Here is a 23,725-nt window from a genome sequence, read left to right as displayed (position 1 = left end):
ATCAGAGTGATTGGCTAGAAAAAACCCAGAAACTCACCCCATCAGCATAAAACCCAAGACTGCAAGCCACATGGCAGAGCAGTCCTCTCAGGTTCCCTTACCCTGCTGCTCTCTGCCTGGGGGCCCCTTCCCAATAAAGACCCCTTCTTTGTCAGCACATGTGTCTCCTCAGACAATTCATTTCTGAGTGTTAGACAAGAGCCCACTTTCAAGCCCTGGAAGGGGTCCCCCTTCTTGCAACCTAACTATCTGAAGACCTGTCCTACCAGTTTTACCCAGAGCACAGAGTGCTTCATTTTTGCTCTCTCCCCTGAACTCTTTTCAGGAGCTGTTGAAGATCAGTGACTGCAGCAACACATGATTTAACCATTGTAGAGGAAGACAGTAAGTGCCCATGGCAGGTGCCACTTTGTAGTTGACAGCTGTTTTACCACGATAAAAAAAGAATCAAAATAAAAGGAAAAAGGATATATACAGTAAGAAACGGAGTATTTCCTGCATATCAGTAAACAAGAATGTCACAGTCATCAGCGATTCCAGTCCTCCAGGGCAACCATGAAAGAGAAGAATACCTGCGATCCAACAGCTGTCACACTGCCGCCACTCACTTCAAGGAACCAAGGATGTAAAAAAAGGCAGGATGCTGGCCCTAAGTAGCTGAGATGCATATGAACAGAATGATTTCAGTAAGCCCAGACTCTTGCATCTTCCATACATAGAAAAGCACTGAATCCCTTAACTTGAGATATTTCTTTAATTAACAATTATCTTTTGATGTTCAGACTACCTGCCCCTTGTTGCAAACTTCTGTATAGCCTAACTCCTCCCCACCACCTCCTCGGAACAGTTCTCTCAGGGTTACTTGAGATGCTGTCTCCCAGGTCTGAAGTCCTAAAAATTTCTGCCAAATAAAGCATAACTCTCAACTTTTAGGTTGTAACTATTTTTTAAGTTGACAGTAGTGAAGATTTCAATTCACATCACATGATTTTTGCACTTAGCTCAGAAAAAAGTAAACAAATTTACATTATAAAATTGGGACTTTTAGTGTGGGGGAAGAAGGTCTTGCCACGCCTCTGAGAGGAAACAGACAGTGTCAATAAGAAGCACTTTCAGTTTATGAGAGAATGGCAAGAACGCTGCCTGTCTTGAAGCCTCCAACACCATTTTCCACTGCTAAGAGCATGACCTGGCTGTTCCTGTCTCTCACGCTTGTCTTCTACGTTGGCCTAGGTAAATGCTGAAGTATACCCATATAGTCATGTTTGATTCCTGTTTTTGTGCGGTTTGCTCGATCTAAATCACCTACATTTAGGTGTCTGTCTGTATCTCTACTAAGGGATCTGGTGAGGCTCACAGAGATGCCTGATAAACTGTCATTGCCTCTCAAAAGCTTACAGCCTGAGATCATTTAGAGTTAACAGCTTCAACTATGTCTGTATTTAAATGAATTATATGCTGGGGCATGGGAAATGAGCTTGTCTAAGACATTATAACCAGCATGTTGTGGTATAAAGAGAGCTGATGTTAAGAACAAGTTGACTCACTGGAAAAGACTCTGATGATGGGAGGGATTGGGGGCGGGAGGAAAAGGGGACGACAGAGAATGAGGTGGCTGGATGGCATCACCAACTTGATGGACATGAGTTTGAGTGAACTCCGGGAGTTGGTGATGGACAGGGAGGCCTGGCGTGCTGTGATTCATGGGGTCGCAAAAAGTCAGACACGACTGAGTGACTGAACTGAACTGAAGGTTAAGAAAAGAAGCCTTCTCACCAGAGTAGCTACTATGTTACTGTGTGATCACAAGTAGGCTACATGTTCTTTCTTAGCCTCATCAAAAATATTTAAAATCTATGGTTCTGCTTAGCTGAAATTTCTGAATCCAACTAAAACACTCGAAATAGTGTTCTCGGTTTTTGTGTACTATGAAAAAACTACTCTCCAGCTTTGCTTTCCTTTGATGCAAATCAGGGACTAGCTAGTCCAGCAATACCTAATCTGCCAGACAGGAATTCTCAGATCCTACATGCTTCTCATTCCCTGCTGTCCATTATGTGGAAAACTTGAAGGTTCATGTCAGGTTTTGGGGAAACACAAGTGGTCCACTGGGGCCAAAGTACAGGAAGGGGCAGGAGACAAGACAAGAAGGCTATCCCAGAACTAGCCCAGGGTAGCAGGTAAAAATAGTCAATATTCAGTGTGGGCTCGTACTGTTCCAGGCACTGGGTCAAATGCTGTACTTACAGCATATACAGAAGCTTTTTGACAGTTCTAGGAGTCTGTACTATTATTACCCCCTTTTGAAACAACTTGCACAGATTTCATTAGCCAGTAGGTGGCAAGCTCTGGTGGTAGTCTTGAGGAACAGTGACAGTTGAATCAAAATGGTAGTAGCACAAGAGACAGGACTGAAGCAAGAATCACCACAGATGTAGAATTAGCTAGATTACCTGGCAATGGGAATGAAGGGGGGAGAGAATTCATTGTCATCCAATAAACAGTCACTGAGCACCTACCGGATGCCTGGCACTGTAGCAGTTTCTGAGTGTACACCAAGAATGAAGCAGAAAAAAATTTCTGTCCTCACGGAGTTAACATTTCAGCAGAGGAAACAAGCTATAAACAAAATAAATAAGTGAAACAAGACAAATAAGTATATTGGATAGTAACAAATGATAAGGAGGAAATAAATCAAGCAAGGAAAGGAAAGATTAAATATTGGGGGCAGTGAAATTTCAGACAGAATAGCCAAAAAGTTTAGAAAGTTGGGAGGGGGGAGGAGGGAGCAGCCATGATGAGATGATTTCCACTTTGGACCTACTAATTTTAAGATGTTAGTGTGATATTGGAGAAGGAAATGGCAACCCACTCCAGTGTTCTTGCCTGGAGAATCCCAGGGATGGGGGAGCCTGGTGGGCTTCCATCTATGGGGTCACACAGAGTTGGACACGACTGAAGTGACTTAGCAGCAGTGTGATATTCATGAGAAGATTTCCTGAAAGCAGCTGGAAATTTAGGACTAGAGGTAGAGCTGAGGCTGGAGGCCTGGAACTCACAGCATAGAACTAATAAATAGAGCTAAGGATAAAACTGTAAGGAGGACAGAAACTTGGGGAATATGTACAAGAGCAGAAAGAGAAAAACACTATACATTCAAGAGCTACTCCCTGGCCCAGGAGCCACAGAGGCAAAGACAAGAGATCCCTGTCTTTGCCTCCCTGCAAAATTGAACTCATCTCTAGAATTCAATATTCTGGATTTCCTCAGGTTAAAATTCCCATTTTTCTCCCCATTCCGATTAATAGTTTTCATAAGGGCCCTATGAAATATACACTATTCCTATCCCCACTTTAAGGAAGAGGAATGAAGGCATACAATGCTCGAGTAACTTGCTTAATGTCACACTGTTATGAGGGAAGTGAGGATGGTATAGGAAATGAAACATACTTGAATGTGTTTGCAGGTGTTCTGAGGTCCAGAAAGAAAGCAGTAATTTGCAATGTTATAATTTAGGAAGACTGGCTCCAGAGTCTATTCATAACCATTTCACTATGCTGAATAGTTTACAAACAGCTATATATTCACATAAATGTATTTGTAATTAAAAACTATGATACTAAGAAGATAATAAGCAGGGTACTGATGCTGAAAACTCAGCCTCTTGTGCATTGGTGCCGAATCAAATCTCAGAGACAGAGTTGTGAGTGAAGTAGAAAAGGATAGTTTTATTGGTTTTAGCAGGAAAAGGGAGACACAGCAGGCTTCTGCTCTCGAAAACCATGTGTTCCAACCTGGGGGGATTTGGTGAGGAGTTTTATAGCAACCATTCAAGGGTAGGATTGCTAATAAGATTAGGTGTGTACAGGGCCTGTACTATTTTAATCTGATCTCAGATAATCTGATGAGTTTCTGTGGTTCCTTTAATCGGGCCTGAGGTGGTCTTCAAGAAGAGCTTCTCTAGTTCCTTTAATCTGGAATGAAGAATGCTGGCATCTTCCATTTGTTGGGGGTGTTAGTTCTATTAGTATAAAAAGCTCAAAGATATTGTTGTGCATCCCTTAAGGCAGAACAAGGACACTGCCCCAAGGCTGCACCATTGTTTTTACTGCTCCTCCCCTGTGTCTGCATCCCTTCCCTTTCCAGATTAGCAATTGTTATAATCTGCCTTTAAGAATTTAGGGAAGGTCATGAAAGTGAAAGTGAAGTCGCTTAGTCTGTCCAACTGTTTGTGACCCCATGGACTGTAGCCTAACCAGGTTCCTCTGTTCATGGGATTTTCCAGGCAAGAATACTGGAGTGGGTTGCCATTTCCTTCTCCAGGAGATCTTCCTGACCCAGGGATTGAACCCAGGTCTCCCGCATTGTAGGCAGACACTTTACCATCTGAGACACCAGGGAAGATTCGAAGGTCACGAATACTGGGGTCTATTAATGAGATGGCTGGATGGCATCACCGACTCTGTGGACATGAGTTTGAGTGAACTCCGGGAGTTGGTGATGGACAGGGAGGCCTGGCGTGCTGTGATTCATGGGGTCGCGGAGAGTCGGACACGACTGAGCGACTGAACTGAACTGAACTGAACTGATTCCTTACAAACAAGATATGCAGGACAGAAAGTCTTCTGTGTCCATGAGCCCCACAGGGTCCTTCTTGGTTTCAGGACCATGGGATAGAAAAACCAGAGGACCTGCTTTAGATGGAGGTGGTGTGGAAAGGATTTTCTGGAAAGGTAGCATCTCAACTGACATTTAAAGAAAAGTCAAACAAGGGAGGAGTCTAATGAAGACACATTCAAAGCAGTGGACATTACATGTACAAAGGCCCTGGTGCAGGGAAAAGTTTAGAATGATTAAGGAAGGGAAAGAAAACCACTGTGACAAGAGTATGGTACAAATAAAATCAATCTTGAAGCAAACATGAAGGAAGATGACTCATGCCAGCCTACATTCTTTCAAGGGGCCAGATACCATAACTTGCTCCTTTTAGGAAATTTAGCTGTAAAGACGGAGAAGGCAATGGCAAGCCACTCCAGTACTATTGCCTAGAAAATCCCATGGATGGAGGAGCCTGGTAGGCTGCAGTCCGTGGGGTCGCTAAGGGTCGGACACGACTGAGCAACTTCACTTTTCACTTTTCACTTTCCACTTGCACACATTGGAGAAGGAAATGGCAACCCACTCCAGTGTTCTTGCCTGGAGAATCCCAGGGACGGGGGAGCCTGGTGGGCTTCCATCTAAGGGGTCACACAGAGTCGGACACGACTGAAGTGACTTAGCAGCGGCAGCAGCAGCAGCAGCTGTAAAGATAAACCATGTTAAGAAATAATTCCAATAGGTATAATTGAGATCAAACGTCATCATGCGCTGGAGAAAATGAATCTCATTTGCTTCTGCATTTAATTCTTTCTAGGTGGGAACTTATCAAATGTTAATATGCATACAAAGTATTAGGGGATCTTATTATAATGCTAATTCTGGAAAGGAGACTAAGTCTCTGCATTTATGACAAGTTCCCAAGCAACACCAGTGCTGCTCCATGGACCACACATGAGACTTTAGTCACAATGGGGTTGGAAGGATGGAGAAATAAGAACTAATTCTTTGAATGTGTTTGCAAGAAGCAGATACAGGCATTCTGATGTTCAAGAGAGAACAGTAGTAGGAAATACAGGTTACAACCAATACACATGGGCCAACCGAATGACTCTGAGGTTTTGAGCCAAAAACCTTTCAGGTTTTTCTGCTGAGACTATAATCCAATGATTCCCCTTCCCCTGAGCAGCATTATCTGCTTCTTAGAAACCATCCACACCTATCAATGTTTATTGTCGCTCACCACAGGCAGAGAGTTGTCACATTTTGTCATTATCATCAAGAACAGCTGGGTCTTTCCACCTCTCAGAATCTGCAGTCAGTGCCCGCTGGACTGCCAGCCTTCCACGCCTCCCAGTTTTCAGTCGCACTCTGGATCTAGCCTCAGTTGTGTCTCCATGCACAAGCAGGCTGTTGTTTTTCTTCCTTCCTTTTTTTTTTTTAAATTAAGGTGCAATTCACAAAACATAAAATAATAATATTAAAGTGTACAAATTCAGTGACATTTAGCAAATTCACAGCATTGAGCAGCCTCCACTTCTATTGCTCCAGAACATTTCATCACCCCAAAAGTAAACCTTGGACTCATTAAGCAATCCCTTCTCATTTCTCTCCCCACCTATCCCCCTTCAAACATTGATCTGCTTTCTGTCTCAATGAGTTTACCTATTCTGGATATTTCATATAAATGAAATCATGCAATCTGGGAATTTTTATGTCTAACTTCTTTCTCTCAGTAAAATGTATTCACGGTTTATTCCTATTGCATCATATATCGATACTGCATTCCTTTTAATTGCTGAATGATATTCCATTGTGTGTGTGCCATAACTGACTCATCCACACACCTACTGATGGACATTTGTGTCGTTTCCAGCTTTTGGCTTTTTTAAACAGTGCTATTATGAAGACTTTTGTACAAGTTTTTGTTTTCAGTTCTTCTGGGAATGAAACTGCTGGATCATATGATAATGCTGTACTTAATTTTTGAGGAATCACTAAACAGTTTTTCCACAGTGGCTGTACCAGTTTGCATTCCCACCGGCAATGTGTTCTAATTTCTGCACATCCTTACCAACACTTATTTTTCAATTATTTTTATTGTTGCTTTTATGATTAGTCACCATCTTAGTAGATATAAAGACATTTCATAGAGGTTTTTGATTTGCATTTCCCTCACAATTAATGATATTGAGCATCTCTTCATGTGCTTTTTGTCTATTCATATATTTTCTACCCTCCTTCTGAACTTGTTTCATACTGAGCTGAAACAGCCCACTATATTTCTCTTTCCTTTAGATAGGCCTGAGCCAGTCCCCTAGGTTAGATAACCGAAAGTTTCTCTGACATTTTTTCAGAATCAACTCAGTCTTACCTGCTTTCTTTATTCCTTCTCATTTCTCAAAAATACTCCATTTTTCTTACTACATTCAAAAAAAAATCATTCAGATAATCATTCAAGACACTTAACATTCTAATCTCAACCTATGCAGTCTTCCAGGTTCCCTGGGCCAGATTCTGAGGGCATAATAAGCTGAGGAAGACACTACTCTTGTTCCTAGAGTGAGTGAAACTTGTAAGCAAACATACCCCAAATTTCTGCTGACTCAACAGCCACACCAGAGGATGAGCAGGACCTCAGCACCAATCCCACACTCCAAGTGGCCCCCAGTGACTAACGAGAGAACTTTCCATGGATCCCCAAAGCAGCCTTCTGTTGCAGTCATAAGGCATTTTCCCTATTCTTTGTCTCTCCTGGTTCTCAGTTCAGTTCAGTTCAGTCGCTCAGTCGTGTCTGACTCTTTGCAACCCCATGAATCGCAGCACGCCAGGCCTCCCTGTCCATCACCAACTCCCGGAGTTCACTCAAATTCATGTCCATCGAGTCGGTGATGCCATCCAGCCATCTCATTCTCTGTCGTCCCCTTCTCCTCCCGCCCCCAATCTTTCCCAGCATCAGAGTCTTTTCCACTGAGTCAACTCTTCGCATGAGGTGGCCAAAGTATTGGAGTTTCAGCTTCTGGTTCTAGTCCTAACCAAATCTGCTATCAGCTGAACTGCTTAGGGGAGACCTCAATGTTCTGCAGAGAACATCAATGTTCATGCCAAGGATACAGATCTAGGACATTCCCAAAGCATCAGTGCTGATTCCAGGTAGAGTAGAGAAAGAGACCTTGTGCTCTCTGGGCCATACTGCATCATCTGGACCCCAAAACTGCTCTCCTTCAGTCCAAAGTCTTTCAGAGGAGCTTTTGAACTTTTTCAAAAGTAATTTTGAGCTTTTTCAAAGCAGTTTCTGGCCTTCACCTTCCTTAAGCACAGTGGTTTAAATCTTATCCTTAGACCTGCAGGGAACTACTCGTACGAACCCCTGCTCCTCCTTTATACCATTTCCTCTTCTCCCACTACAAACTCCTTTCTACTCTCCTGTACCCTTGCAAAACACCACAAATATAAGCAATCTGAACTTACCCTTAAAGGATAAATAGGAGCTCACCCGAGGGGAAAATGTGGACAATGTGTTTCAATCAAAGGGAACAACAGAGCAAAGAAAGAGCTGGGCATTCTTGAAATAAGCAAGCAATGAAGGATCTCTTGTTTTTATTCAAAGCCATACTACAACGGTATCTTCTCTGTGATGTGTTTCCTGACAACCTCCAACGCTTCCTGCCCCATCATTTTCACCATCTGTGCTCCCATAGAGCATATACCTCTTACCAATTTAACATTTATTGGGCTCAAAATTGTGCTAAAAGCTAGGGTTACAGAGATAATAAGCATAATCCCTACAGTCAAGAGTATGGAAAATAGAGGACAGCAGCTTTATAATCGTGGCAAAGAGAAAGAAACACTCGATGCTGCTTGTTCAGGGTGAAATTAATGACGTGAGGGCAGTGTGGGAGCAAACTCTGACCTAGGTCTCTGCCTGACTCGCCACACCACAGCTATGTGTCTACCTGTCATGCTTCTCTACCAAGGTGAGCCCAGAGGACAAACAGGGTCTTATTCATATTTGAATTCACAGTCATCAGCCCAGAAACTGGTATATAAAAGGAACCTAATAAATATGCTCTGAATTCCATGATTTCTAAGGCTTTTACTTACTGAATTGGCATAGAGCTGAGCAAACAGTAAAATGATTGCTAAATAAATGAAGGATTTCAATCTGTAAAAACAAAGGAAGCTTAAAAGTCTGTACTAGACAAGGAAGAACAGTTCCTGAAGAGTCCTTGGGCCACAGGATATGTCGAGATTTCTTACAAAGAAGAATTGGACCTAAACATCCTTGGCACAGAAACTCCAAGATAAGAGTGGAGATGTACTCATTCACTTAACAATATTCATGCTCATGCTCAGTCATGTTCGACTCTGCAACCCCATGGACTGCTGACTGCCAGGTTCACCTGTTTATGGGATTTTTCAGGCAAGAATACTGGAATGGATTGTCATGCCTTCCTCTAGGGAATCTTCCCAACCCAGGGACTGAACCCACATCTCCTGCATCTCTTGCATTGCAGAAAGACTCTTTTCCACTGAACCACCAGGGCCTACTATGTGCCAAGCACTGTTCAAGAATGTCCACCACAGTGAACAAGACAGACAGAAATCCTTGTTTTCATGGAGCGTATATTCTAGTGGAAGGAAAAAAGAACAGTAAAACAAATATGCAAATTACAAAGTGTGGTAGACAATACTACAGAGAAAAACAAATTCAAAGGCAGTGCGTGTACAGCAGCGAGGACTGGTGGTGAGGAAAGTGTGGTCATAGAAGACCTCCTTGAGAGGGCAAGTTTGAGTTAAAGACCTCATGGAGACGAAAGAGTGAGCCATGTGGACACCTGGGGGAAGGGCATTCCAGACAGAGGCAATTACAAGTGTACAACCCTGGCCTTTCAAGGAAGGACCAGGCCAGCATAATGTGAGCTGGGAGGGGAAGAAGAGGGAGAGTTATAGGAAATTAGGCCAGAGAGAAAAAGAATCAGATCATTTTGTCCCTCATAGAAAGTGATGTCACTCAGTCGTGTCCGACTCTTTGTGACCCCATGGACTGTAGCCTGCCAGGCTCCTCCGTCCATGGGATTTTCCAGGCAAGAGTCCTGGAGTGGGTTGACATTTCCTTCTCCAGGGGATCTTCCCAACCCAGGGATCGAACCCGGGTCTCCCACACTGCAGGCAGACTCTTCATCATCTGAGCCAAGCCCTTGTCCCACATAGGCCATTGCAATGATTTTGTTTTGCTTTTTGCTTTTTAACCTCTTTTACTGAAATAGAGAAACAGCAAATGCTAAGTGTCAGCTCAACGAATCATCATAAAATGAACAAATCTGTGTATCCAGACATAGGTTAAGAAATGGCACATAACCAGCATCCCAGAAAGCCCCCGCTATGCTCCCTCCTACTTGCTCTCCCTCCCTCCTCTGCAAAAGTAACCCTATCCCAACTTTTAAAAGAATAGATTTATTTTGCTTGTTTTTAAACTTTAAATAAATGAAAGCATGCCACTGTATTCTATTTGTATCTGAATTTTCTTTTTTCACTCAAGATTTTGCTTGTGATATTCATACGTGTTATTCCAAGAGGGAAGAAGGGCCAAATGACAAACAATAGCATGTTACAATGCTGATGGGAAAATCTAGTAAGGGTTGAAGTAGTGTTCATGTGACAGGCATGCATATTGCAATTTGAGAGAGAGGAAGTGTGAGCTCACCCAGGAGTTGAGCACAAAAATCCTGAGACATTTCTTCCCCTACTCAGATTCTCTCCTGACAACTAAGGGGTCTTAAGAAGGTTGAGGTTGTGATACTAGTTGTTATTGTTCAGTCTCTAAATCACATCCAACTCTGCGACCTCATGGACTGCAGCATGCCAGGCTTCCCTGCCCTTCACCATCTCCCAGAGCTTTCTTAAACTCATATTCATTGTGTTGATGATGCCATCCAACCATCTCATCCTCTGTTGTCCCCATCTCCCCCCATCTCAATCTTCCCCAGCATCAGGGACTTTTCCAATGAGTTGGTTCTTCGCATCAGGTGGCCAAAGTATTGGAGCTTCAGCTTCAGCATCAGTCCCTCCAATGAATATTCAGGTTTGACTCCCTTTAGGATTGACTGGTTTGATCTCCTTGCAGTCCAAGGGACTCTCAGGAGTCTTCTCCAGGACTATAATTCAAAAGTATCAATTTTTCAGCACTCAACCTGCTTTATGGTCCAATTCTCACATCCGTACATGACCACTGGAAAAACCATAGCTCTGACTATAAGGACCTTTGTCGGCAAAGTGATGTTTCTAATCACTTTTTAATATGCTGTCTAGGTTTGTCATAGCTTTTCTTCCAAGGAGCAAGCATCTTTCAACTTCATGGCTGAAGTCACTCTCTGCAGTGATTTTGGAGTCCAAGAAAATAAAATCTGTCACTGCTTCCACTTTTTCCCCATCTAGTTGCCATGAAGTGATGGGAGCAGATGCCATGATCTTAGCTCTTTTTTTAAATGTTGAGCTTCAAGCCAGCTTTTTCACTCTCCTCTTTCACTCCCATCAAGAGGCTCTTTAGTTCCTCTTCACTTTCTGCCATTAGAATGGTATCATCTGCATATCTGAGTTTGCTGATATTTTTCTGGGGAATCTTGATTTCAGGTTGTAATTCCTCCACCCTGGCATTGCACATGATGTACTCTGCATATAAGTTAAGTAATCAGGATGACAGTATACAGGCTTGACATATTTCTTCCCCAATTTTGAAACAGTCTGTTGTTCTATGCCCAGTTTTAATTGTTGCTTCTTGTCTTGCAAATAGCTTTCTCAGGAGACAGATGAAGTGGTCTGACATTCCCATCTCTTAAGAATTTTCCACAGTTTGCTGTGATCCACACAGTCAAAGGCTTTAGCGTAGTCAATGAAGCAGAAGTAGATGCTTTTCTGGCATTCTCTTGCTTTCTCTGTGATCCAGTGGATGTTGGCAATTTGATCTCTGGTTCCTCTGCCTTTTCTAAATCCAGCTTGAACATCTGGAAGTTCTCAGTTCACATATTGCTGAATCCTACTGGTAATGGTTACTTCTTCATTGATTCACTCAAACATTTCCAGAATCTACTTTGTGTCAGGCTCTGTGCTCAGATATAAAGATAATTAAGATAACTATTAAATAAGATGATGAAGTTAAGATAACAAGAGAAAAGAAGGCTACAAAATGGTATGATAAATGCTAGGAATTTGCCAAAGAATGTTAAGGAAGCATCTTCTTTAAAAATGATTGCAACCATTTCACCTTTTTTGCTCAAACATTAATGGCTCTAAGATAGGCTCATGAGAGTGTAGCCATTACATGTTACTTTGAAGTTATATGTATTAATTTTATACTTACCAGTTTCTATCTTCTCAACTTCTAGACAATTATCTTTTGGGAACAGAAAAGATACCTTCTGGTATCATGCAAGGAGCACAAAATAGTTAGAATCAAAGGAGTTGGATCTGAATCCCAACTCTATTATTCTTTAGCTGGGTAACCCTAGGGAAATTAGTTAACTACTCTGTGCCTCAGATCCTTTTCTGTAAATGGATATGATAATATTCATCCTACCTGTCAGAATTGTTGTCAGTATCAAATGAAATAATGTATAAAAACTGTAAATTCCTATTATTAGTCCTTTAAATCTCAGAAGCCTACTATGTTGAACACAGCAGGTATTTACTAAATGTCAAGATTTAATTATATTTCGTCAGTAAAGAGTTGCAGTTTTTGAAATCTGTGCCAGGGATTGGATGCAGTTGTCCCTGTCTCACACCCAGAAAACTCAGAGGCTGGGGTCAGATAGTATGGCTATGACCCAGTTGTGACCGGCTAGTGTGGGAAGGTAGACTGTCTGGGACCAACTACTCATCCACCAAGGGAGCCAGGCATTTTGTTGGTGGAGGCTCTGTGATTGTCTGCTTCAGCACTCCTCCCAACCCTTTTCCTCTTCATCTTCTCTTTGGACTTCAGTATCAGTGAGCTCTAATAGACTGGCAGCATAAGGAGAAAGGGTGTGGGAAGTAGGGGGAGGGGAGGGAGAGTTACAACAGTTTCCTTTCTGTGTTCACAGGGAACTCAGTTTCAGAAGCCAGCTCAACCCCACTGGTTGTGAACGGGGTCCTGGGGGAGTCTGTAACTCTTCCCTCAAAGTTTCCTGTGAAAGAGAATATCTCATCCATCACCTGGCTTCACAATGGAAACTCTGTCATCTTCATTTGGCCAAAAGAAGCAAAACTACAGGTGACTGCTCCAAAACGGAAAGATCAACTGAATGTCATCAAGTCCTACTCCTTGCAGCTCAACAATCTGACAATGGCAGATGTGGGACATTACCGTGCCCAGATAACCACATCAACCTCTTCTCTGTACACCGATTATAACCTGCAGATCTTCAGTGAGTCAAAACTTGGGCTTAATTTTGTATGGACTGAAAAATAGTGCATATTTCAATTCTATGTGACCTCAAATATGCACGATAGGCTTGTGGTAAAAAGTATGGCATTTGGAGCTAGACTGAGGTCCAGAAACAAAACAATTCAATGGCATTGCACAGCAGTTAGCGACAGAGCTGAGATTAGAACCTAAATCTTATGACTCCTTGATGCCGTACCAGGCTTCGTTATACTTGTTGAGACAAGTTTCTTCTGTGACTATTTAGAAGACCAACTACAACTTCTGCAACAACCACACTCCTGAGACTGAATGCCAATACATTCCCAGGGCATTTTGGAGTGTCTCTCCTTCAAAAGCACATACACAAAAACAGATGTAAGGTACACCAACATGTTGTGCAAAGGAATTTTAAGATAAAAACTATTGGCTTTTTAAAACTTTGACCAATTAACCTGTGTATACTAGGCTAGGGATAGCAAAGATTTGTTCTTATGGGCCAACATCAATTAATTGGGAGTAACTGACTAAGATTCACTGTTAAGAAAAATATGAGTCATGTTAAGTCGAATCCACTGAGTCAACAGTATTTGTTAACCATGAATGATGTTCAAGACTCTGTTTTAGGCCCTTGAGATACATCAGTGAACAAAACAAAGATCCCCGACCCCATGGAGCTCACATCCTGGGTAGAGGATATGGATGCAATAATAAAAATACACATAATATATGAACAAAGAACACAGTAAGTCAGCCATGAGAGAAAGTCATGGAAAAGGAGATTAGAACAGCATGAAGACCACCAGAAATACCAGAGAGCAGCAGTCTGTTTTAAACAGACGGGTCATAATAGGCCTTATTGAGAAGATGACATTAGAGCCAAGGCCAGTTGGAGGTGAAAGAGTGAGCCACGCAGATATCTGAGGGAAGAGCTATCCAGCACAGGCCCTCCCTGTGTCTGTCAACGAGCGGAGTAAGAGAGAGTAACAGAAAACGGGGTCAGTAAGGAAATAGGGAACCACATCATCTAAGGCTCTGGGAGCCATCACAAGTACTTTGGCTTCTACTCTTGGGGGATGGAGAACAATTAAGAGGATATTTTTGGACTTGTTGACTTGGGGATGTACATTATATTCAGGTGGAAATGTCAGGTGGGTAACTATTTATTCATCAAGTGGAGTAAGATATCAATATAGGTTTTTGAGGTCAGCAATGGACGTTGGTTGAAGGAGGTAAATATTCAAGCCAAACATTTGCCATTGCTGTGCTATGTGCTATCTCATTTAATCCTCATAATTATCCGAGAACTAGGTATTATTGCCCAGTTTTACAGATTAAAAAATTGGGGTAAGGAGAGACTAAAATTTGTGCATGGTCATGTAGCCAGTAAAGGACAAAGTCATGATTCTAACCTCAGTCTTCCTAACTCCAAATCCACTCTTGCCATGACATGAAACTTCTGTTCGAATTTTTCAGTATGTTCTACAAGTTAGCTAAACTTTTCTAATGAGATAGTTGGAGTCATTCCATTTTTTACTGGGTCATCTTTGTTTCAACCCTTGGGCCAAGTCTAGGCCAGAAGGTTTTCCTGTATGGCTTCCATGCTCACACTGATTCACAGCTGCTGACACAGTTTTAGGTAACATCCTCTGGGCTCCAATCTCAGAAGTATCTGCATCATGTGTATTCTCAAATGCCCAGATATATTGCACTTCTTCCTTCCCATGAACCGCTTGTTTGCTCTGCTTCTTCACTCCTTCCTTCCCTAATTCTTTAGTTCTCAACACCCTTTCTGACTTGCTGACACTCTGCATCAAGATCTCTTTGTTACCATTTGAGGCAGTGCCAGATCCATTGAGAACCAATATCCCAACAAAGTTGTGGGAAATTTGGTTCTCCAAGTAAGTTAAGCTTTTATCTTCCATCCCACCTAGGAAAATTCTGATAATGGAGGAAACAGGGCTCATGCACCTGCTCTTCTGGTTTCTGAACTAAGTTTTGGCTAAATAGTCTCCAAATTATCTTTACACAAGGGGCAGTGAACAAGGGCTAGAAGGACCCCAGGAATAAACTGGAACTCCAAAAATTAAAGTGATCAGCTCAGAATCACCTGACCAGCTGGCAGAAACTCCAGTCTTTCCCTTCCCTCTCTTCCACTGCCTACTCTGTCTCATACTGATGTCCCTCATCATTTGGTCACCACAGGCCTCAATCCCATCAATGAGGCAGCACACACAGAGTTATTTACAGAGTATACAGCAGTGTCAGGTGGGATACATGGAAACATGGAGGTGATAAGAGATTTTTCACAGAGGGCTGAGCCAAGCCATTTGTCCTTCATCCAGGCCTCTTCTCTGCACACAGGACGACTGAGCAACTTACAAGTTGCCCATCACACCAAACGGTCTGAAAATAATACCTGTGAGATCCAGCTGACCTGTTCTGTGGAGAATCCAAATGATAACGTCTCATTCAGGTGGCAGGTTGCAGGAAATCCATTTCATAGTGAAGCAAATCTCTCTGTATCCTGGGACCCCAAAAGCCTCAGTGAAGAGACCTACACCTGCATAGCTGAGAATCCTGTCAGCAATTTATCCTTCTCAGTCTCTGACAAGAGTGTCTGTAAAGGTAAGTCTACCTCAGGTCTTTCTGAGGGCCTTGAATGTTGTGGGGTGTGGGGTGTCCCTCATGCCCATTATGATTCCTAAAACAGTGGCCCCCTGGGAGACAGCTGAGTGATGCTGGGAGAGGACAGACTCCCCTGGAACTCTGTGTCTCTTACTCCTCTAGAGCGCTCTCCTTTTCCCTCCCCCTCCACCAACCATGTCTCGAAGCCTCCCAGAGCCCAAGAGCAAAGTCCTTAGGAAGGCAAGATTGCTTCTTCTCTCTGTCTCTACCAGGCTCCACCCTGCCCTGTCTGCCTAAATGAGACTCCCACTCGCAAAAATCCTGCGCAGACCCCCAAAACCTCTGGGTATAGATGAACCCACCCAACCCCCAAAGATGGTCTAGAAGAGATGCAATGGAGGCTCTAAAATACCACTCTGGGCCTCACTCGATGTGTCTCAAGTGCAACTTCTTTTTTTTTTTTTCAGGTGTTATTAATGGGAAAAATGAATACCTGGATATCAGATGGATTATCATTGTGGTTGTTTTGACATGTATATTCTTCATTGCATTGATATTAATATTTGTTCAGAGGAAAAAAGTCGCAGGTTTTCCTTTCTTCTTATTGTTACTTCTTCCAGGCTTCAGAGACATAGAGTCTGGGGCTGTTACAAGACTCTGTCTTGCAGAAGACAGATAAAAGGGGGGAGGATGCAAACCTGGCTCAGTCAGTCCACTGGGATGACACTTGGTCTGTGAATACACATGTGCGAATCTCCTAAGGAGACTGTCCTACTAGAAAATGCAGGACCCAGCCTCGGGGCCTGCCTGCCCTCCCTTCTGGGTCCCTTTCCCACCACACCCTCTAGAGCAGGGGTCCCTGACACCCAGGCCCCAGACTGGTACCAGTCTGTGACCTCCTAGGAACCAGTTCACATAGCAGGAGGTGAGCAGTGAGCAAGCGAACAAAGCTTCATCTGGATTTACAGCCACTCACCATCGCTCATGTCACCTAAACCCCACCTCCTGTAGATCAGGGGTGGCATTAGATTCTCATAGGAATGAGAACTCTAACCCTAAAGTCAAGGCAGAATATCTTGAGATTGCCACAAAATAGAAATAAAGTGCACAATAAATGTAATGTGTTTGAACCATCCCGAAACTCCCCTCCACCAACCGCCCCTGGTGCCAAAAGTGTTGGGGACTGTTACTCTAGGGAGACACTTATAGGGGTAAAGGATGGAAGGCTTCTCTCACTACAGTCACAGGTTTCAATTTCCCTGATTTTGTTTTTCAGGTTTCTTTCAATTCTCAACTCAGGAAACCCAGTGTCCTGGTGAGCTTCCAAACTCTTAGTTCCCAGTCACTAAATAGATGGCAACAGCCAAATGGAAAATGAAGAGGGGTGATCAGAGGGCTAGATAATGAGAGAGGAGGAGGTCAGAATATCATTATTCAGATGGACCAGATGGTGCAAGGGAAGAAGACCTGGAATTGTGTACGTCTATCCCCTGTGGGACCTACAGGGTCCCTTACAAGAATGCAAACTGGTCACTTAGGCAAATTCTTGGAATGGGGTTAGGGCCATTCCCCATCCTGTCAATGGAGAGACTAAGTGCCCGTGAAAGGGCTCATGGCCTGTCCATTATCAACAGCATGGGCAGTGTAAATACAGGACTAGAGCATCAAATGCCCAAAGATGACTGCCTGACCCCATCACTCTATTCAGCCAGGGTTTGGGTATTGAGTTTGAAGTGAAAGTCGCTCAGTCGTGTCTGACTCTTTGTGACCCCACCGACTGTACAGTTCATGGAATTCTCCAGGCCAAAATACTGGAGTGGGTAGACTTTCCCTTCTCCAGAGGATCTTCCCAACCCAGGGATCGAACCCAGGATTCTTTACCAGCTGAGTCACAGGGGAAGCCCAAGAATATTCCCAACCCATGAATCAAGCCAGGGTCTCCTACATTGCAGAGGGATTCTTTACCAACTGAGCTATGAGTCAGAAGCATGCATTCAAATTCTTGTTTGATCATTTCCTGTGTAAATTTGCACCGAGGCAGTAAAACTTTCTGAACCTCAAGTTTCTCATCTCTAATATAATCAAACCCACTCTAAGGAGCTCTGAAAAGTTGAATGGTATTATATATGTGAGACAGTCTGGCTCTGTCATGCTCACCAGTGAGATTCTCTAGCTCCCGTGGAGCCAGTGCTGTTTTGTCCCAGAAGCTTCCCTTCCTGTGAATCCAGAGAGACTCTGAGGCCTTAGGGTAGCTCAACCATGTTCCCCCAGGAGGTTAGGTCAGAAATAGACCAAGTGGCTGAAAAGGTTCTGGTTCAACCCTGAACTCCCAAGACTGGGAAAATGAATGTACCCTAAGGAGGGGCAACATTTCAAACAACTACCTCTTTGGGGCCAGAGAGTGATGTGGGGTTGACAAGGTCCTGGGAGAACAGACCAGAGTCCTTCAGCCATTGACTGTGTCTTCCTGTGTTAACAGCAGAAACTGTGTGTAACTTAGAGTACGCTTCCTTCTCCTCAGGGAACACTGTGTATGCTCAGGTCACCCATTCAAACAGGGTGAGTACTTTCAGCTTTATACTCCATCAAGGTCATTATTTTTACAGTCATTATTCATGAACTTGTCACAATTATCTGACTAAATCCAAATGATGTGCACCACTGAGGTGAAGTGAAGGCAGTGACAAGAGTTACGTGTGGGACCTTTCTACACCCTTTTGCTCTCACGCCAGTGAATATTTACTCATACCCTGCTTTACATTGCTTAATCTAACTATGTAATGCATCAGTAAGTCATGGCCCTTCAGCTTACTTACAAGCTGCCTGGAAGTGAAAATTATGTCTTCCTCTCTCTTCCCCTGTGTCTTAGCATGAAACCCAGTAAATATCTGCTGTATGGATAAAGTTCAGTTAAGTTTGAGAGTTCCCAGAGGACACAATTCTGTGTCAGGGGGCTTCTCATCCTTTTGTAGGGGAAATAGCAGGGCTCAGAGAGCCTCTTAAGAGAGAACAAGTGACAAGAATTGGCAATCCCTCAACTGTGAAAGACACTAAAGGCATGAGCAGTCTTTAATCATCCCCTCCCCTCTAGCAACACAACAGGATGGCCTCGGTCAGGCATCAGGAACTCCCCACCATGCATCAGTAATTCCTCATCAGCCCCAAAATAAAGCACCTGCAGATGGTACATTTCTAAATAACACTACACATCCTGGGAGACCAGTTTCCACATCTAATGAAAAATAAGTCAAGACAGCCAGCATTCTTCAATGAGGGAAGCAGTGGTCTAACTAAAAATTTTGGATTCCACAGCAAATCTCCCCTCACAAAGTCCTTTACAGATGTTTGCAAAGTAGGCTCTTTAAAGATAGCAAAAAAGAGATGCTCTCACCTCAGCTATTTCAATTGCCTTTCCAATTTTCTCTTGATCACAAGATGAATCACTCGCAACAAACCAAGAATCTAATCTTCAGCAAATTTGCTAACTTTTTCTTTAGCAAAACATGGTACTTTGGAGAGTTTCAGAGGTTTTGATAACACCCTAGATATACCCTAGTTCATTTAAAATGCCAAAAACTATGAGCACGGGGGACTTCTGTTATCATCAGGCTTTTTATTCCAAGCAGAGCCATTCTTAAGACAAGGTCTTACTATTCTTACAGTTCTCCATGCTCAGGGAGACCCCAATGACATGATGACCAGACTATTAGAATCACAGGGGCAAAATAGAGCAGGCAATGCCTCCAGTTTTACGTAGGAAAGATCTGAGACCAAAGATGTAATACAATACCCATCTGGTAGTGTAGGTTAGTTCTTTTTTTTTTGACTGCACTAGGTGTCTGGTACTGCTCACAGTCTTCCTCTAGTTGCAGTGAGCAGGGGTTACTTTCTAGTTGCAGTGTGTGGGCTTCTCATTTTGCAGCGGCTCCCCTTGTTACAGAGCATGGGCTCTAGGGTGCACAGATTCAGTAGTTGTGGCGCATGAGCTTAGTTGCCCCATGGCATGTGGGATCCTCCCAGACCAGAGAGCAAACTCGTGCCCCCTGCCTTGGCAGGCAGATTCTTAACTGGTGGGCCACAAGGGAAGTCCCTGTAGGTTAGATCTTAAAAATGGAGGAAAGAGAGTAGAGTTGGATGCAGGACAAGAATGCTTTCTTTCCTTCACACCACCTGCCAACAAGGTCACCGTTCTGTCTTTCTCTGGTGCATGAGCCCACTGGATTGCTGGAGTGTTGTGTTTCATTTTGGGGCTCAAGAAAGGTGACTAATCCTTCACAAATTTGAGAGCTAGTGGTGCTTGGTTTCCATTTCCTCTTGCTAAACACTCCATAGCCTTCCTCCTGAAGAATTTTGACATCATCCCTCTTTTGTCACACTGCCTTTCCCAAGAATATATCTGTTTGCTTGAGTTTATTTCTCTTTATGTGAATGTATGTGTGCGTGAGTACATATCTCTTTATGTAAGCCAAATCAATATGATTGTGTTCTACAGGAAACAAAACTCTCAAAACCTGTGAAAAACGATGACTCCACCACAATTTACTCTGAAGTTCATCATCCCCAAGAGGTAAGCCCATAATTGCCAGCTGTTCTTACATTCTAACCTCTCTTCTCACACCTAAGATTTCGCAAATATAGTAATAGTAAAGGGACCATTTCACAGATGCCAGAAATACAGGATACAGAAAGTCTCAGGACACAACTAAAACACATCCAAGAAGTTATCTTGTATTAATATTAGGATCACCACACTTAACTGAGTTTTTAACCTACTTTTTAAAAATATAGATGTTTGTTTATTTTTATTTGAAGTATAGTTGATTTACAATGTTATGCCAATATCTGCTGTACAGCAAAGTGATGTAAGCTACTTATTTTTTCTTTTAATTCAATCTTACCTTAGGCTGTGAATATCCCTATCTTCCCATAGTGATTTCCAGACACCTCTATAACCACGAGGAACAGCCTGACACTCTGGTTTCTACTGACCTCCTTTATTTTTCTCTTTTTCCTATTAGAGAAAGCCCATTTATTCCAGGACAAGTGCCCATCACAACGTCGTGTAAGTTTCTGAAAGACTTCAAAGGAATTTCAGAATTACATATCTGCTCCTGATCCCATGAGAAAGAACAGAGCTTGGTTTCTGCCTGACAACATAATTTGAATATCTAGGATTATCAGACTTGAATCTGCTTACCCAAATCAAACATTTAAGGAATAATGTCATTTCCAGAATGTGACCCAAATAACATTTTCTAATCTGCTCCAGGCCAAAATATACATCAGATAATATGCCTGCAAAAATTCTCAACAAGATACTAGCAATCTGAATTCAACAATACATTGAAAGGATCATACACCATGATCAAGTGGGATTTACCCCAGGAATGCAAGGATTTTCAACGTCTGCACATCAGTCAGTGTGATACACTACATCAACAAACTGAAGGATAAAAATTATATGATCATCTCAACAGATGCAGAATAAGCTTTTGGCAAAATTCAACATCCATTTATGATTTTTTAAAAAACTCTTGGGGAGGGTGATGGGAGGGAGGTTCAGTATGGGGAACACATGTACACCCATGGCTGATTTATGTTAATGTATGGCAAAAACCACTACAATACTGTAACATAATTAGACTCCAATTAAAATAAATACATTTTTAAAAAATAAATAAAACTGAAAAAAAAAACCTCTCCATAAAGTGGTCATAGAGGGAAACTGAAACTACCTTAACATAATAAAGGCTATATATGACAAACCTTGGAGAAGGAAATGGCAACCCACTCCAATATTCTTGCCTAAAGAATCCTGTGGACAGAGGAGGCTGGTGGGCTGCTGTCCATGGGGTCGCACAGAGTCAGACACGACTGAAGCGACTTAGCATGTGACAAACCTGCAACTAATATCATACTCAACAGTTAAGCTGAAAGCATTTCTTCTAAGATCAGGAACAAGACAAGGATGTCCACTCTCGCTACTTTTATTGAAAATAGTTTTGGAAGTACTAGCCATGGCAATCAGAGAAGAAAAGAAAAGGAATCCAAATTGGAAAAGAAGTAAAATTACCACTGTTCGCAGATGACATGATACTACACATAGAATATTCTAAAGATGCAACCAGAAAACTACTAGAGCTCATCAATGAATTTAGTAAAGTTGCAAGATACAAAATTAATGCAGAGAAATCTGTTGCATTTCTATACACCAACAACAAAAGATCAGAAAGATAAATTCAAGAAATAATCCCATCTACCACAGCATCAAAAAGAATGAAATACTTAGTAATAAACCTACCTATGGAAACAAAAACCTATACTTCAAAAACTATAATACACTGATGAAAGAAATCAAAGACCACACAAGCAGATGGAAACATGTACCGTGTTCCTGGATTGGATGAAATCAACATTGTCAAAATGACTATATTACCCAAGGCAATCTACAGATTCAATGAAATCTCTGTCAAATTACCAATGACATTTTTCACAGAACTAGAACAAAAAATCTTAAAATTTGTATGAAGACACAAAAGACCCTGAATAGCCAAAGAAATCTGCAAACAATAAATACTGGAGAGGATGTGGAGAAAAGGGAACCCTCCTACACTGTTGCTGGGAATGTAAATTCATACAGCCACAATGGAGTAAGGAGTTTCCTTTAAAAAACTAAAAATAGAGCTCCCATGAGATTCAGCAATTCTACTATTGGGCATATATCTGAAGAAAAATATGGTTCGAAAGAATATATGCACCCCAACATTCATTGCAGCATGATTTACAATAGCCAAGACATGGACGCAACCTAAGTGTACACCAATAGAAGAATAGATAATGAAGATGTGGTACACTTATACGGTGGAATATTACTTAGCCATCAAAAAAGAATGAAATAATGCCATTTGCCGCAACATGGGGGGACCTGGAGATTATTATACTAAGTGATAGGCATATCTTTTTTAAAAATGATACAAATGAACTTATTTACAAAGCAGAAACAGATTCACAGACTTAAAGAATGAACTTACGTTTACCAGGGGAAAGGGTTAAAAAAAAAAAAAGAGTCTGGTTATTGACTTTCTCTTAGGTAACTAAGCAAATGGACTCATGGTTGGAAGAGAGATTATAATTCAGAAGACAACCAGTTTTCTCCTTTTAGAAAGCAGCAGGACTGTGACTCACTGGGAGGGAATACAGTGTGCTGGTTACGTGTATTTTCTCTGGAATTCATCCCATGCTCTTATCATAATACATCATTTACTAGATGTACCTCCTGGAACATGTTACCTAACCTCTTCCAGCTTTGGTCTCCTGCACTGAAAAAGGAGACTAGCAATGGATCAACCCTGTTATACAAATGAAGGACCTGAGTTATCACTGGCTTCAGTCCACGGGGTCGCAAAGAGTCGAACACGACTGAGCAACTGAACTGAACTGAACTCAGCTTCTCTATAACCAGGCCTTTTGGACTCTACCTCCAATTTGTGGACCTCTCCACTTTTCTCCAAATCTGCAACCACCATCCGATGTACAACCATCATCCTCTCAACCTGAATGCTACAATAAGTGAAAGTGAAGTTGTTCAGTCGTGTCTGACTCTTTGCCACCCTGTGGACTGTAGCCTACCAGGCTCCTCCATCCATGGGATTCTCCAGGCAAGAGTACTGGAGTGGGTTGCCATTTCCTTCTCCAGGAATACTACAATAAACTCAGAGCAATTCTCCCCAATATTTGCTCTTGGCTCCCTCAAATCCATTCTCCATGACATAGCCAAAGTATTGTTTTTAACGTAAATCAGATCCTTCACTTGTCTGCTTAAAATCCTTCAAGACTTCCTAATGCACTCAGGATAAATTTGAATATACATGGCTTTAGACAGTCTGGCCCATTCCACCCTCAACTAGCATCATTCTTCCTCCACTATCTCTATTTAGCCTTAGAGATCTTCTTTTAGCTCCCTTATTAGAGGAAAGAATGATCTATGGTAATAGAGCTATTTACTTCTGCCTCAAGGACCTTTCTCTGCCTTCCCTGGTTCCTCCTTATTTTTAGGTGTCAGCTTACCTATGTCACATTCCAAGGACCTTCCCAGGCCTTTCT

The 23,725-nt window shown here is 42.3% G+C and overlaps 1 protein-coding gene and 1 long non-coding RNA gene across 12 annotated transcripts; one reads left to right on the top strand and one right to left on the bottom strand.

Moving 5' to 3' along the window:
* Window positions 1-1,095: 1,095 nt before the first annotated feature.
* Window positions 1,096-23,487, top strand: SLAMF6 (SLAM family member 6). Of its 11 annotated transcripts, none has more exons than XM_055402407.2 (9): window positions 1,096-1,233; window positions 12,675-12,998; window positions 15,359-15,622; window positions 16,090-16,155; window positions 16,899-16,937; window positions 18,144-18,181; window positions 20,115-20,189; window positions 20,641-20,684; window positions 20,892-21,330. In XM_055402407.2, exons 1-9 carry the CDS (start codon window positions 1,128-1,130, stop codon window positions 20,950-20,952), a joined length of 1,017 nt encoding a protein of 338 aa, XP_055258382.2. In that variant the 5' UTR covers window positions 1,096-1,127; the 3' UTR covers window positions 20,953-21,330. The 11 variants fall into 11 exon arrangements, 9 of the variants coding, with proteins under 9 accessions (XP_055258382.2, XP_088692069.1, XP_088692067.1 ...); XM_088835943.1 differs by having other exon boundaries at window positions 18,105-18,181; XM_088835941.1 differs by having other exon boundaries at window positions 18,102-18,181.
* LOC148778232 (uncharacterized) lies at window positions 4,708-11,138 on the bottom strand. The gene is made up of 3 exons (XR_016037335.1): window positions 8,068-11,138; window positions 5,840-6,025; window positions 4,708-5,300 (listed from the first exon to the last, which is right to left on the bottom strand). It is a non-coding gene; the product is annotated as an uncharacterized LOC148778232 (long non-coding RNA).
* Window positions 23,488-23,725: the final 238 nt, after the last annotated feature.

The sequence above is a fragment of the Moschus berezovskii genome, chromosome 4, assembly GCF_049115385.1.
Source record: "Moschus berezovskii isolate FMDL1 chromosome 4, NW_MosBer_1.0, whole genome shotgun sequence".
Classification (NCBI taxonomy): Eukaryota; Metazoa; Chordata; class Mammalia; order Artiodactyla; family Moschidae; genus Moschus; species Moschus berezovskii.
This window is presented reverse-complemented; position numbering and strand designations above follow the sequence as displayed.